The sequence below is a fragment of the Nicotiana sylvestris genome, chromosome 1 (assembly GCF_000393655.2).
Source record: "Nicotiana sylvestris chromosome 1, ASM39365v2, whole genome shotgun sequence".
Taxonomy (NCBI): domain Eukaryota; kingdom Viridiplantae; phylum Streptophyta; class Magnoliopsida; order Solanales; family Solanaceae; genus Nicotiana; species Nicotiana sylvestris.
The window spans coordinates 179,361,298-179,374,865 of NC_091057.1; the positions used below are offsets into that span (position 1 = coordinate 179,361,298).

Genomic DNA, 13,568 nt, shown 5'->3' on the forward strand with positions numbered 1-13,568 from the left:
CTGCCGAAATTTTGAGAAAATGGAAAAAATGTCTTATTAGTTTGTTTTATTAAAAGCAAAGGAAAAAAAAAGAGTCGTCGTTCTGTTTTATTAAAAGCAAATGAAAATGAAAAAGAGTCTTATTTTTAAAAATGGTTTTTTTATTATTTATTTGCTTATGAAAATGCAAAAAAATAAAAAAAAATAAAAAGAGTCTTTCATTATTTGTCGCAAGTATATATATATAAATCCAAAAGTTTTTCTTTTTTTTTCAAAACAATATATATATGTCTTTACTTGTTGCAAAAATATTTGTTTTGCCAAAAGTCTAGAAAGTTTTTAGACCCCCAATTTTTAAAACAAAAAATCCAAAAATATTTTCTATTATTAACTTCTTCAGAAAGTCTTTTTAATTATTTAAAATATATATATATAAATCCGAAAATACTTTCCTTCTTTCTTCAAGATTGAAAAGAAAATTCAAAATTCAAAAAAATATTTTTTTTAAGCATTTCTTTAATTAAAGGTAAAAATTCCAAAAAAAAAACATTTTCTTTAGAATAAGAAAAACAAATGAAAAAAGAAGGAATGTTTTATGTTTTACGTTATTTAGTTTGTTTGTTATGAATGAAAAATAATAGTTTGTTTGTTTGTTATATATAAAAAAAGAATAGAAAATGGAAAAGGGTCTTCTCAAAAATAGTTTATTTGCCCGAACTACGCGGGTTTGATTCTCACCGCATGTGAGATACGTAGGCAACCCTCATCGGGTCCAACCACCCTTTTGCTAAAAAGCCAAAAACAAATATATAAAAAAAACAAAAAAAAACATGTCAAGATTTTTAATTTTGTCATAAATAAGTCGGGTGATGTCCAACTTCCCCTTTTACAAAAAAATAGCAAAAACATATATGTCAAATTTCTAAGAAGTCGGGTGACGCTGTTTTATCAAGACATAGCCGAATGTTCCCAAAGGGGACGCCGGAAGGCTGACTTTGCATAAACAGACACCTTTGGGTCATGTTTAGGATTTTTGGTTTAGTTGACCCACACAGCCCTATAAATCTTCGTCCCCGAGGCGCTGAAGGGCCGTGTTTGCAACACCAGATTTTTATTGTAATTTGAAAAGAAAAAAAACAAAAAGTCGGCGGTCAGGTGAATTCCGTTTGAATAAGCCGAGCCAGCTTCGGCCGCGTCTTAAACCGTTCTTGCCGAAATAGCCTTAGAGTATTTTCAGTTGTCGAAAGGTTATTTTCGTAAAAGAATGGACAAGTTGGTAAAGTGTCAGAAAATAATCCTCCCCGGCCTCAAAATTCATTTGAGATTTGGAAGGGGCCACATTTGCAAAAATAGCCGTTTGGTTGCATTTGTCAAACGAGGAAAGGAAGCTGGCCTTTTTGTTTTGAGGTTATAAATCTTTTGACTAGAATATGTGAGTTGTTTGATTTTTGAGTTTGTTGGTCATCTTCCAACCTTTGAAACCCAGTTTGTTTTATTGTAAAAATTGATAAAGAAAAAATGTGTCTCATTATTGTTACCTTTCATTTGGTTCGAACTACGCTCGGTCTGATTTATGCGGGGTCATGATACGTAGGCAATCTCCATAAGATTCGACCACCACTAAAATAAAAAAAAATATAATAATAAATAAATAAAAGAGAGTGTGGAAGATTTTCAGGGGGCACAATTGTCTAACTGCTTAGGTACATTGTATCTCTGATATATGATTGTCTGTCCAATGCCCTAACACTAACGTGATGGCTTCCCTTTGATGTGTCCATATATAGAAAGTGGTTGGTTGTGGTAACTCCTCCCTGCAAAGCAAAATCAAAGGACAATGGCTCAGAACCGCAGAACCGAGTGGGTCGGTACTGATGACCGACAACAATTGGTCGAACGGAACAACGGGTTGGTAGAAGAAGTGAAAATGCTGAGACAGCATGTGGCAGACATGTATCAGGCATGGATAACAGGAAAAGCACCACCCCCTCCACTGCCAAGTCTCTTGAACTCGGTCATTTCCCAAGAACCCAACACCATAATGGAAGATCCTCCATATTCTCCATCCCAACCCATTTATGGCAGCTTTCCCAGCTATCCGAGTAGCTCCATCACTCTTCAATGTTTCTCCGCTCCCCAACACCACTTCTTTCCCCGTGACCTCAAAAGCCATACCTCACTTCCCAGGTACCCGACTCCACGAAATGCTTACCCACCCATACAAGCCTACCAAAAGCCATCTGGATCAGGTTTCCGGCCCTGTCAACATGCAAGAATGAAGAGGTTGCTGAAACGAGGAAAGACTCTCACCCCTATCGGGGTATCTTATGCCAGTCTGTTTGAAAGGCTAAGGCATGCTGGCTCGATTGAGCCACTCCCCGCATGTACTCCAAATCCACTTACAAGGAGCTTTGATCCGGCAGCGCGATGCGCCTACCACTCCAATGTCATAGGGCACAACATTGAGAGCTGTCATAGTTGGAGAAGAGAAGTAGAGAAAATGATCCAAGAAGGGCGGGTTGTGATTAATAACAGTGACATGGAGCACTCGAACCCCTCGAGAACTTGCCGACGGAGGTTGATGAGGTTGAAGCTGGTAATGGTCTCGGCAGTATTGATGCAAAGCTCAGTGGCTAAGATGCCAGTTTTTGATAAAGTGGGAAGACACTTCGTTCCTTGGTTAGCAAGAGAGAAGCTTGTGGTGGCTTATTTTGTTGTCATTTCTGTTGTTCGGATTGTTAGGGTTATAAGTCGGATACTGTCTTGTGTCAGACTGTCTTAACTTTCCGTTTTGTCATAGCGGTTGTTTAAATTTTGTCCATTTTGTTTTAGGATTTTGTTCTGGATTGTTTTGTTTGTTTTGTTATTCAAACCATTTCACCGGTAGTCTAATACAAATCCGGTCTTTTGTTGTTTCCATTCGTCTTTTGTTTAGTCCTTTTACCATTTTGTTCAATGTCGATTCTAGTGACATGACATGCGCACACAATTTGGGCCTAATCTTAAAAGTTAATTATAAAACCCCGAAAAGGTGATTAGACCATTTAAAGGAAATAAGGACGGTTGAGATTATTCAGAGCTCGAGTCATATGGAACTGGGGCAAGTAAAACGCAAAGAAAACCGTTAAAAGAAAGATTCGCCAAATTGACATGAGGGTCGTTCAAGATAATGAGAGTTAGAGTGTCGCCCAACGGTGCGTTAGGAGTGACGAATGAACAAACAGATGTTGAATATAATTGTCAAGACCGGAACCATCAGAAGAGACTACAAATTTAAATTGTGTTGTTTGCACTTGGCATGTTTGTAGACTGGAATGACGAAGGCATTTTGTTCTGCTACCTAAACACTTTATCCTTCGTTAACCCCTTTTGAGCCTTATTTATTTTCCTTTCATACCCCTCATTCGGAATCGGTAACAACAGATTAGAAACACAAAACATGAAAAAAAAAAACAACAAAACAAGAAAAAAAAAAAGAGAAAGAAAGAAAACAACAACGAAAAAAAAGAAAAAAAAAGAAAAGAAAAGAAAAGAAAAATGATAACAAAAACAAAGGAAAATCAAATGAAAAAGAGGAATTGCGAACTACGTTTGACCTGATTCCTCAAAGAGGATACGTAGGCGCTTCACGGCTCGGTCATAGTTTTGAAAAATGAAAAAAAAAACCAATTAAAATATCCCCAAGCAAGAAACTGGGGCAAAGGTTGCGTTTGTTGTAAATAAATCTAGTTCCGAAGGTGGTAATTAATAACCCAAAATCGATGCATTTTTGAGCCTTTAATACCCTTTCTTTCTAAACCTATCCAAAACCCACATTACGGTCCAAAGAAAGACCTTCTGACCAGTCTTCAAAAGATGCCAAGTCAGACAAATGAAGAGTCTTATCGGCAAACCTAACATTCTGTTCCACAGCAGAAAGGACTCTAATCTCCAGCAGAGAGAGTCATACCGGCAACACTCCAAATCCCCAGCTGGAAAGTGACACAAATGAGAGAGTCTTATCGGTGAAAACCTTCACAGGCACCATAAGGCGATGAAAGCTGAGAGAACCAAAATGAGAGAGGCTTGATAGTGAAAACCCTTCGGGCACTACAAGTCGAACAAGATTGGGAATCAGATGGGGAATTGTCAAGGGAAGGTCTTGAGAGACGATTGACGGCAGAGGATAGGCCACATGTGCATGTCATGACCAATAGAGTCGGTATCTGCGTTTGATAGATTTTTATTTATAGTTTCTTTTATTAAAGAGTCATCTTTTCCTTTGTCTTTTATTTTGTTTCTTTTTATCTTTCTCCTTTCATAGAAAAATTCCCCAGTAGAGTCTGTTTGGTCAGAACCAGTGGGAAATGACTTCAAAATAGGCCATCAACTAGTACACCCAAGTGGTACAAGGAACAGGCGCAAAACCCGTGTCAAGAAGGGTATCCCCATCAAGATGAGATTGATAAAAGGGATGGGCCAGTATCAGCAATTAATATCATCCCCAACAAGTTGAGGAGCGCAGAGCAAGGAAGGAGAAAGGGAAAGCCATCCCAGTAGGAGTATCACAACCAACCACCATGTTTTAAACTAACAAATTCTGTTTGAAACAGGTAAAGGAAATGGCATTGATGCCAAAATGCACGCCGCAAGGGATATTATCAAACTGGGGCAGAAAATTTTCCTTCCATTTAGAAATTTTTTTGGAAGTCAGGTACCCATTCGGGGAAGAATAAAGATAACGCTAGTCGCAAGGGAAGTGGTCTTAGAACCAGAGTTGCCCCAACATAATAAGTTTCAATGGGGAGGAAGTTGTTCCCCAACAAAGGGATGAAACTTAAGCTCAAGAAAAGCAAGAGGCCAACATCATTCCCAACAGCCTTCAGAAGAGTGGAGCACCAATTTTGAAGGAATGAAAATCCCCCAGCAGTGTTATCCTCAACAGCGTTATCCCCAGCTCATAACACTTATCCCCCAACAGGTAAGTAAATAATCCCCAGCAAGTGTTGAGGTAAGACATTTTCAAGTTTTAAGGATATTTTGGGTTCATCCGCCCTCGAATAGGATATGTCGGGTTCATCCGCCCTCGAATAGGATATGTCGGGTTCATCCGCCCTCAAACAGGATATGTCGGGTTCATCCGCCCTCAAACAGGATATGTCGGGTTCATCCGCCCTCAAATAGGATATGTCGGGTTCATCCGCCCTCGAATAGGATATGTCGGGTTCATCCTCCCTCAAATAGGATATGTCGGGTTCATCCGCCCTCGAATAGGATATTTCGGGTTCATCTGCCCTCGAACAGAATAAGTCGGGTTCATCCGCCCTCGAATAGGATATGTCGGGTTCATCCGCCCTCGAATAAAGTAATTAAATAAGATAAAGTAATTAAAGTTGGAATTTTAAAAATAAAAGTAAATAAAGGTGGGATTTCTTTTTCTAAAAAAATAAAAGCAATTTGTAAGTGGGATTTCTTTTAATTAAAAAATAATAATAATAAAAAACAAATCTGAAAATTTCGAAAATTTTGCTATAAATAGAAGAGAAAATTTAGGAAGAAGGGGTGGAAAAAAGAAGAGGAAAAACTAGATAGAGAGAAGAAAAAAAGAGGGAGCGGAGTGAGAAGTATACACTCGATATACATTCTGGATACACTGAATATACAGGGGCAGAATTCATTTTGGAGAGTTTTGAAGTTGAAAAAGAATAGTTACTGTTTCATTGCCTCGCTTAAGATCTGAAATAGTCAAAACATTCCTGCCTTTTACTTTTTCTCTATACTTGGAGTCGTTTATAGTCTCCTGGGTTTTCTGCTATTCCTTCTGTTACTGGTCTATTCCTGTGTTACTGGACTGTCGTTGTTGTGCTGCATTGTTACTACTGTTGCTGCTTCTCATCTTCATCTTCTCTTATTTTCCAATACCAGGTACACGAATGTAATACTAGTTATTGCAAGCTAAAAATGTGGAAGCATGAATACATATGAAGAATCGAATTTTGAAGTTTTAATTTCGCTTTTTCTGTTCCTTTTATTGATTGTATTTAGGCTATTTTATGTATTATTGAATAATAATTGGAATAAGAGAAAATAACATAAGTTAGTCTTTAATGAATCGGCTTGGCAAAATGAGTTAATTCACTAGCTATGAAGGTTCTAAGATTATCAACAGTAGGTTAATCGTGAACAAGTAGTTAAACTTAGCTAAGGCATGAATTTGAACTAAATTTCGTGAATTAGGTATTAAGGCATGATTTGAGTTCAAACAAAATTAGAAGAACGTTTAAGTCTAATAAACTTTCTATTAAGCTTTAGTAATTATGGTTAAATCCAGTTTCAAATGGTTGTGAATAATTAATTCCAATAGTTTTTTTATATATAACAATGCGAGCTTCAATCTAACTATATTTGATTCTTTTGAATATTAGTTGTCGAATTTTTATTTTATTTATAATTTCAAATTTTTTTAGTAAAATTCTTGTTCATCAATATTTGTATTAATATAGCAATTAGTATGCCATGCTTTCTTAAATAAAAAAAAGCTCGTAATTAATTAGGATTTTCTTTATTTATTTTAGAGACTAATTTTAATAGAAAAGATGTAGTCGCTTTAGGATTTGTCCATTTAAAATAAATGAGATGAGCCTCGCCTAGTAAAATGTATAGATTGCGGGGCCCTCACAAATGTATGTGTTAATTACTTAGAACTCGGGATCGGCCGCTTAGCGAACTTCACGGCCTTCCCCAAAATAACAAGACGCTAGTTGCTTTAGGCGCGCCTTTAATAATTTATTTTCCTTAACTCGGGTGCACATTTATGTGACCCAAATCCAAATCTCAACCGAGTCGAGATATGCCAAACAACTACGGGTGCATTGATGTAACGTGGTTCGAGATATGTTTCCACGACGTTGCAATTCTCGTAAAATAATAACAATAAGTAAGAAAGCGGTAAAAAGATAAAATTTTGCACATAAGTTCATATTTGTATAAAATCAGATAATCAAGCCGAATATAACAGTTGAGCGACCGTGCTAGAACCACGGAACTCGGGAATGCCTAACACCTTCTCCCGGGTTAACAGAATTCCTTATCCGGATTTCTGGTATGCAGACTGTAATATGGAGTCATTCTTTTCCTCGATTCGGGATTAAAATTGGTGACTTGGGACACCCTAAATCTCCCAAGTGGCGACTCTGAAATAAATAAACAAATCCCGTTTCGATTGTCCTTTAATTGGAAAAACTCCCCTGTACCCTCGGATGTTGAAAGTATAAGTTAAGGACTGTATTTCCTTAACCTTTGCATTTACAATTTAAAGTTAAGGACTTATTGTCCTTAACTTTTGCACATGAAACTTGAAGTTAAGGACTAAGTGTCCTTAACTTTGGAAGTTGAAAGTATAAGTTAAGGACTGTATTTCTTTAACGTTTGCACTTAAAATTTAAAGTTAAGGATTGTATTTGCTTAACTTTTAAACTTGAAATTTTAAGTTAAGTCCTAATCTTTGTTTGTTTTTCCTTCTTTTCTAGTGTTATAATGGAAGGCGATCATTTTTTTGATTTTGACGATTGGCGTAATTTTCTGGTATATTGGAAAGGAGATTTTCAATATAAGGAAACAATTAAAAGTTTTCTGTCGAATAGCCAATGGAAGAAATTGAGGGAAAGTATTTTTGGCAACTTCTTCAGATTACAAAGTGTGAAGTTCTCGGGTAAACTTATGCACTGTGTATTGCTTTCTGAAATTGTTAGTAATGAACCTGATTCGATGACCTTCAAGGTATTTGACCGCGATATTAAGTTTACTCGTGATGCATTCCATATTATTACTGGTTTGAAGTCTTATTCGTCGCTTGACATGAAAGGTTTAAATGAGAAAGAGAATAGGCTTTTAAGAGTCTATTTCCCTGGAAAGGACAAAATTGAGTTGGCTGATTTGTATAGTTTTATTTCTAGTCGCCCACATGGTACAACTTCATCATTTGCTGGCAGTGATGATGATGCTTTGAAGTTGGCAACACTCTATTTTGTTGAGTCGGTTTTGATGGGCAAGAGGAAAAATAGGAATGTGTCGGAGCAAATAATGAAAATTGTTGACGATGATGCACTTTGCGCTTCCTTCAACTGGGGCTCTCTTGCTTATGAGACGCTATTAAAATCATTGAAGAGTTGCTTGAAATCAAATGAGAATGATGTTCAGAAGGAGAAAGAGAAAGAAAAAGATATTGATAGCTACACTTTAGTTGGCTTTCCTTTTGCGTTTTGTGTCTGGATTATGGAAGTACTTCCTATTTTCCAAGAGAAACAATTTGTGAACTTCAAAGAAGTTGGTTATCCTCGAATGTTATGTTATTCTGAAATGAAGTCTCCACAATTTGATGCTCTTTGTAGAAAATATTTCCATAATAAAAAAGTAAGTTAATGTGAAAAGGCACTTATATTTTGTTTTGTTGGCATAGCGTAATCTTTTGTAACAGCTATGCAAAATTACAATTTCAAAAGTTATGTCAAGGCATTTTGTTATTTATTTCGTTGTTTCTCTCGACTGTTGATTTGTCCATTGAGTTTGTTAGTATTTGTTCATGACTAAGTGTAAGTGAACTTCAAATTCAAAGTTAAGGACCAAATGTCCTTAACTTTTGAACTTGAAATTCAAAGTTAAGGACCGACAGTCCTTAAGTTTTGAAAATGGGACTATAACTTAAGGACCTCATGTCCTTAACTTTTGAACTTGTATTTCAAACTTAAAATTCAAAGTTAAGGACAGACAGTCCTCAAGTTTTTAACATGGGACTATAACTTAAGGACCTCATGTCCTTAACGTTTGAACTTAAAATTCAAAGTTAAGGACAGACAGTCCTCAAGTTTTTAACATGGGACTATAACTTAAGGACCTCATGTCCTTAACGTTTGAACTTAAAATTTAAAGTTAAGGACAGACAGTCCTTAAGTTTTTAACTTGTATTTCAAACTTAAGGACTCCTGTAGTTAATGACAAACAGTCCTCAAGTTTTTAACATGGGACTATAACTTAAGGACCTCATATCCTTAACTTTTGAACTTGAAATTCAAAGTTAAGGATAGACAGTCCTTAAGTTTTTAACATGGGACTATAACTTAAGGACCTCATGTCCTTAACTTTTGAACTTGAAATTCAAAGTTAAGGACAGACAGTCATTACGTTTTTAATATGGGACTATAACTTAAGGACCTCATGTCCTTAACGTTTGAACTTAAAATTCAAAGTTAAGGACAGACAGTCCTTAAGTTTTTAACATGAGACTATAACTTAAGGACCTCATGTCCTTAACTTTTGAACTTGAAATTCAAAGTTAAGGACAGACAGTCATTACGTTTTCAAAATTGCAAGTTGAACTTACTGACTCCTGTTAATAACTTTTAATTGTTGAACTCAAAAGAAATTAAAAGAACGTAACAAGATATAAATATTGAAAATCTAGGCATCCGCTCAAATTAGAATAATAATGAATACAATCTATAGCAAAAACTTAAAAGAGTCGATAAACATAAGTGTATATTTCTACTCTTCTCTATGCTTTCTTGAAAATGGATGGAGTGCCGGAGAATATATACAAGTTGTTCTATTATGACCAATTCTTCTGCACCGACCACATTTGAATGTTATTTTTGATGGCTCGGTAGTAGGAATATGCCCTTTCTTTTGCCTTCTACCTGGTGGCACTTTGAAATCTGGAGGTTTAACAATTTGTGACTTAACACTCTCTGGTACAATCCAAGAATCAGTATGTCCTACAGGATGTATTTGTCTTTCATATGTTTTCAGCCAAGATTCCTTTAAGTACCAGTGCGAACAAAAGTCGGACTTCTTGATGTTTCTCTTCTCGATAGCTGAAATTGCATGTATGCATGGTAATTCATCAAGTTGAAATTGAAAACAATCACATGTTCTTTTGTTTAAGTCCACCAAGAAAGTTATTCCTTCTTCTTCAACTCTAGAACGCCATGAATCAACAGGGAAGACCTTCAATGTTGAAAAATTATAAGTGAGTACATTATGTTAAAAAATGTCAAAATCATAATATAAACATAAAACATAATACTTACGTTCAAAGTAAATGCTAAATCTATTCTGTTCTTCAATTCCTCCTCTACCCAACAAGAAACATCATAAAATGTTCCTTCTGCTTTATTTCTTCTTTCATAAAACCAATGTTGTAGCTTCACTTGAATGAAATCCATCATTCTTAGTATAGGCAGCTCCCTTGCTTCTAATAGCACTGAATTCATCGACTCAACTATATTTGTTGTGAGCATGTCATATCTTCGTTGTGGACTACAAGAACGTGCCCATCTTTCCGGTGGTTCTTCCATCAAGTAGTCATAAGTTTTCTTATCTACATTTGCAATATCTGACATGTATATGTCAAATTCTTTACGCTTGTATACTCTTGCAGCACTTTGGAAAAGTTTTATGACCTCACTTTTCACCTTTCTTCGCTTTAGGTTCTGCTCCAAATGATAGATGCAAATCCCATGATGGCTTTCAGGATATACCTTTACAATGCCATTTGCAATAGCTTGATGCCTGTCTGATAAAAAAATCAAATTCTCACGGCTCCCAATTGCATTGCGAAGCTGACTAAAGTACCACTCATAGGAATTGTTGTTTTCAGATTCTGCTATTCCAAAGGCTAATGGGAAAATTTGGTTATTTGCATCTTTTGAAACTGAAATCATTAAAACACCACGATATTTTGACTTCAAAAAAGTCGCATCAATAGCAATCACTGGTCTACAATGATTCCAACCAGCTATCGATGATCCATATGCGTAAAACATATAAAGAAACCTGAAAATACAATATAAAACAAGGTTAAAATACCCGAAGTTTAGGACAGTCAGTCCTTAACTTACATTTACAAGTTATAATCTTAATATCGTAGTTGGGGATTCTTTTTGTTTCAAATTTGATCTTCGTTTAGTTATTTGAGTGCAGGTTTTGTCAGCAACTACTTCGATTACCGGTGCACTCTCTAAGACTTGAATACCCAAAGCTTGTTCGTTGTCAATCTCTATAATGCTTTGTCCTTCTACTTGAATAGAATCAAATGTTTGATGCACCTCTTCATTTAATGGTTGAGCTTCAACCATATCTACTTCAACTATCTGTTGGCATCGCTCTTGATTGTCATGTTGAGTTTTTGTGTTGGCATGTTCATTGCTTGTTGATGCAAAAACTCTTTCCGAAATATCAACTATGAAACGACAGCTCTTGAAGAGTGAATGAGTTTTTAGCAACTCTATACATGTGTGAAGATCTAAATCTTTGGATACAAGCATTCCTTTGCTTGTTCCAAGGTTGATATCAAACCATATCACTATTTCAAACTTTTCTCTATCCAATTCAATAAGCTCAAAAATCTGTTTAACGAAATCTTCAAACTGAATTGACTCAGGTGCTAGGAAAAGCTTTGTTTGATGATCAAGATATTTATAGTCTTCAGTCCATCTACCATTAAAATTTAAACATAGAATTAAAAGTTAAGGACTGTCAGTCCTTAACTTTTGAACAAGAAATGAAAAGCTAAGGATTGTCTGTCCTTTAATATTTAAACATGTAATTAAAGTTAAGGACTGTCAGTCCTTAACATTTAAACATGGAATTAAAACTTAAGGACTGCTAGTCCTTAACTTTTGAACCAAAAATTAAAAGCTAAGGACTGTCTGTCCTTTAACATTTAAACATGGAATTAAAATTAAAAGTTAAGGACTGCCAGTCCTTAAGTTTTAAACATGGAATTAAAAGTTAAGGACTGTCAGTCCTTAACTTTTGAACCAGAAATTAAAAGCTAAGGACTGCCTGTCCTTTAACATTTAAACATGGAATTAAAAGTTAAGGACTGTCAGTCCTTAACTTTTGAACAAGAAATGAAAAGCTAAGGACTGTCTGTCCTTTAATATTTTAACATGTAATTAAAGTTAAGGACTGTCAGTCCTTAAGTTTTAAACATGGAATTAAAAGTTAAGGACTGCCAGTCCTTAACTTTTGAACCAGAAATTAAAAGCTAAGGACTGCATGTCCTTTAACATTTAAACATGAAATTAAAAGTTAAGGACTGCTAGTCCTTAACATTTAAACATGTATTTAAGAGCTAAGGATTGTCAGTCCTTAACATTTGAACCAGAAATTAAAACATACAATTTGAAACTCAAGCTACAGGACTTTGTATACAGAAGAACAACAACAAAGTGAAGGACACTTTGTCCTTAAGTTTTTTTATTCAATTTGCAAAATGAGGCCAGTAGAATCAAAGTTAAGGACATAGTGTTCTTATTTTTTTGAATTCAATTTCCAAAATGAAGACACTATGTCCGGAATACAGAATTATCATAGGAGGCGGTGTCTATAAATTTATCAATCCAGAAATTCAAAAAAAATCAAATTCTTATCTAATATATAATCAAATCAATACAGATCTAAAAAAGTATAACTATAGCGAAATAAAAATTGATAGAAACACATGAAATTACAACTTACTGTTTATCTATGTCGTTTTTTTGGATTAGATTGCTGAATTTTTGAAATCGGGAAGAGAAATGGTGGTTCGTCCTCAGTTGATTGCCGCTGTGGTAACTGTTGCTGTTGCTCGCTTCTTCTCTTTGTGTAACTGCTGCTTGTGTTGATAGCATAGGTATAAGTTATACCAGAAGGGTATTTTCGTCCAGTCAGGTATAAGTTTTTTAAAAGGAGTGGCTAAAGTCTAAATACATTGAAAACAGTGGCTTTAAAATAAAAGCCACAGCTTTCAGTGGCTATTTGTGTCGTTCGCCCGCAATATGTCACATGATAGATAGCGACAGAACTGAATATAGACACGTTCTCGTATTTGGCGTTTCCGAGTCTGTTGGAAAAATGTGTTAAAAAAACGTTTCTAAGTATTTGGGATTCTCTTTTTTATTAACAAAAGACTGACTAATTAAGAAGGATTAGAGGTAAAATTTGGGGTAAAATTTAAAATACTAAAAAAAATAAAACAATCTCCTAATTAGACACGATTTTCCAACTTTTCTCTTTCTTTCCTATTCAAAACTACACACGATTTGTCCCCAAGATATTGTTAAATATTCGTATTATTATTGTTGTTGTATGTTGTGAAGTTATTGCAATATTTATCTCGGTTTGGTTAATGATATTTTGAGCTGAGTGTTTGAAACACTCATTAAGATGTTTGAAACTTCATATAAGATGTTTGAAACATCTGTAAGGATGTTTAACAAATCCATAAGATGTTTCACCAAAAAATACCTGATTATCACAATGAGATGGTTGATTATTTAGCGATTAAAAAAATCATTTATAGAGACATATAGATAAAGAAGTTTGGAAAACTATAATACTAACATTGCTAGCTTGCTTTCAAACTCCATCTAACTAGATAGAAACTTAAATTACTATATCTTGCTTAGCATTTGTAGATAGCAGAAAATTGATTTTACCTCTTAAGCTCAATCTTGTATGACCATTCAATGCAGCACCTTTAGAGATGTTTGAAACATCTTATATGAGGCTTCAAACATCTCACTGAGATGTTTCACCAAAGAATACTTAAATATTTATATTTTTACTTT

The 13,568-nt window shown here is 35.1% G+C and overlaps 2 protein-coding genes across 2 annotated transcripts; one reads left to right on the forward strand and one right to left on the reverse strand.

Annotated features, from left to right (window-relative positions):
• The first annotated feature begins 7,494 nt into the window (after nucleotides 1-7,494).
• LOC138877436 (uncharacterized) lies at nucleotides 7,495-8,379 on the forward strand. Its single transcript, XM_070157046.1, has one exon. It carries the CDS (start codon nucleotides 7,495-7,497, stop codon nucleotides 8,377-8,379), a length of 885 nt encoding a protein of 294 aa, XP_070013147.1.
• Nucleotides 8,380-9,498: 1,119 nt separating this feature from the next.
• Nucleotides 9,499-10,779, reverse strand: LOC138877440 (uncharacterized). The gene is made up of 2 exons (XM_070157051.1): nucleotides 10,044-10,779; nucleotides 9,499-9,960 (listed from the first exon to the last, which is right to left on the reverse strand). Exons 1-2 carry the CDS (start codon nucleotides 10,776-10,778, stop codon nucleotides 9,499-9,501), a joined length of 1,197 nt encoding a protein of 398 aa, XP_070013152.1. The 5' UTR covers nucleotide 10,779.
• Between the last annotated feature and the right edge of the window lie 2,789 nt (nucleotides 10,780-13,568).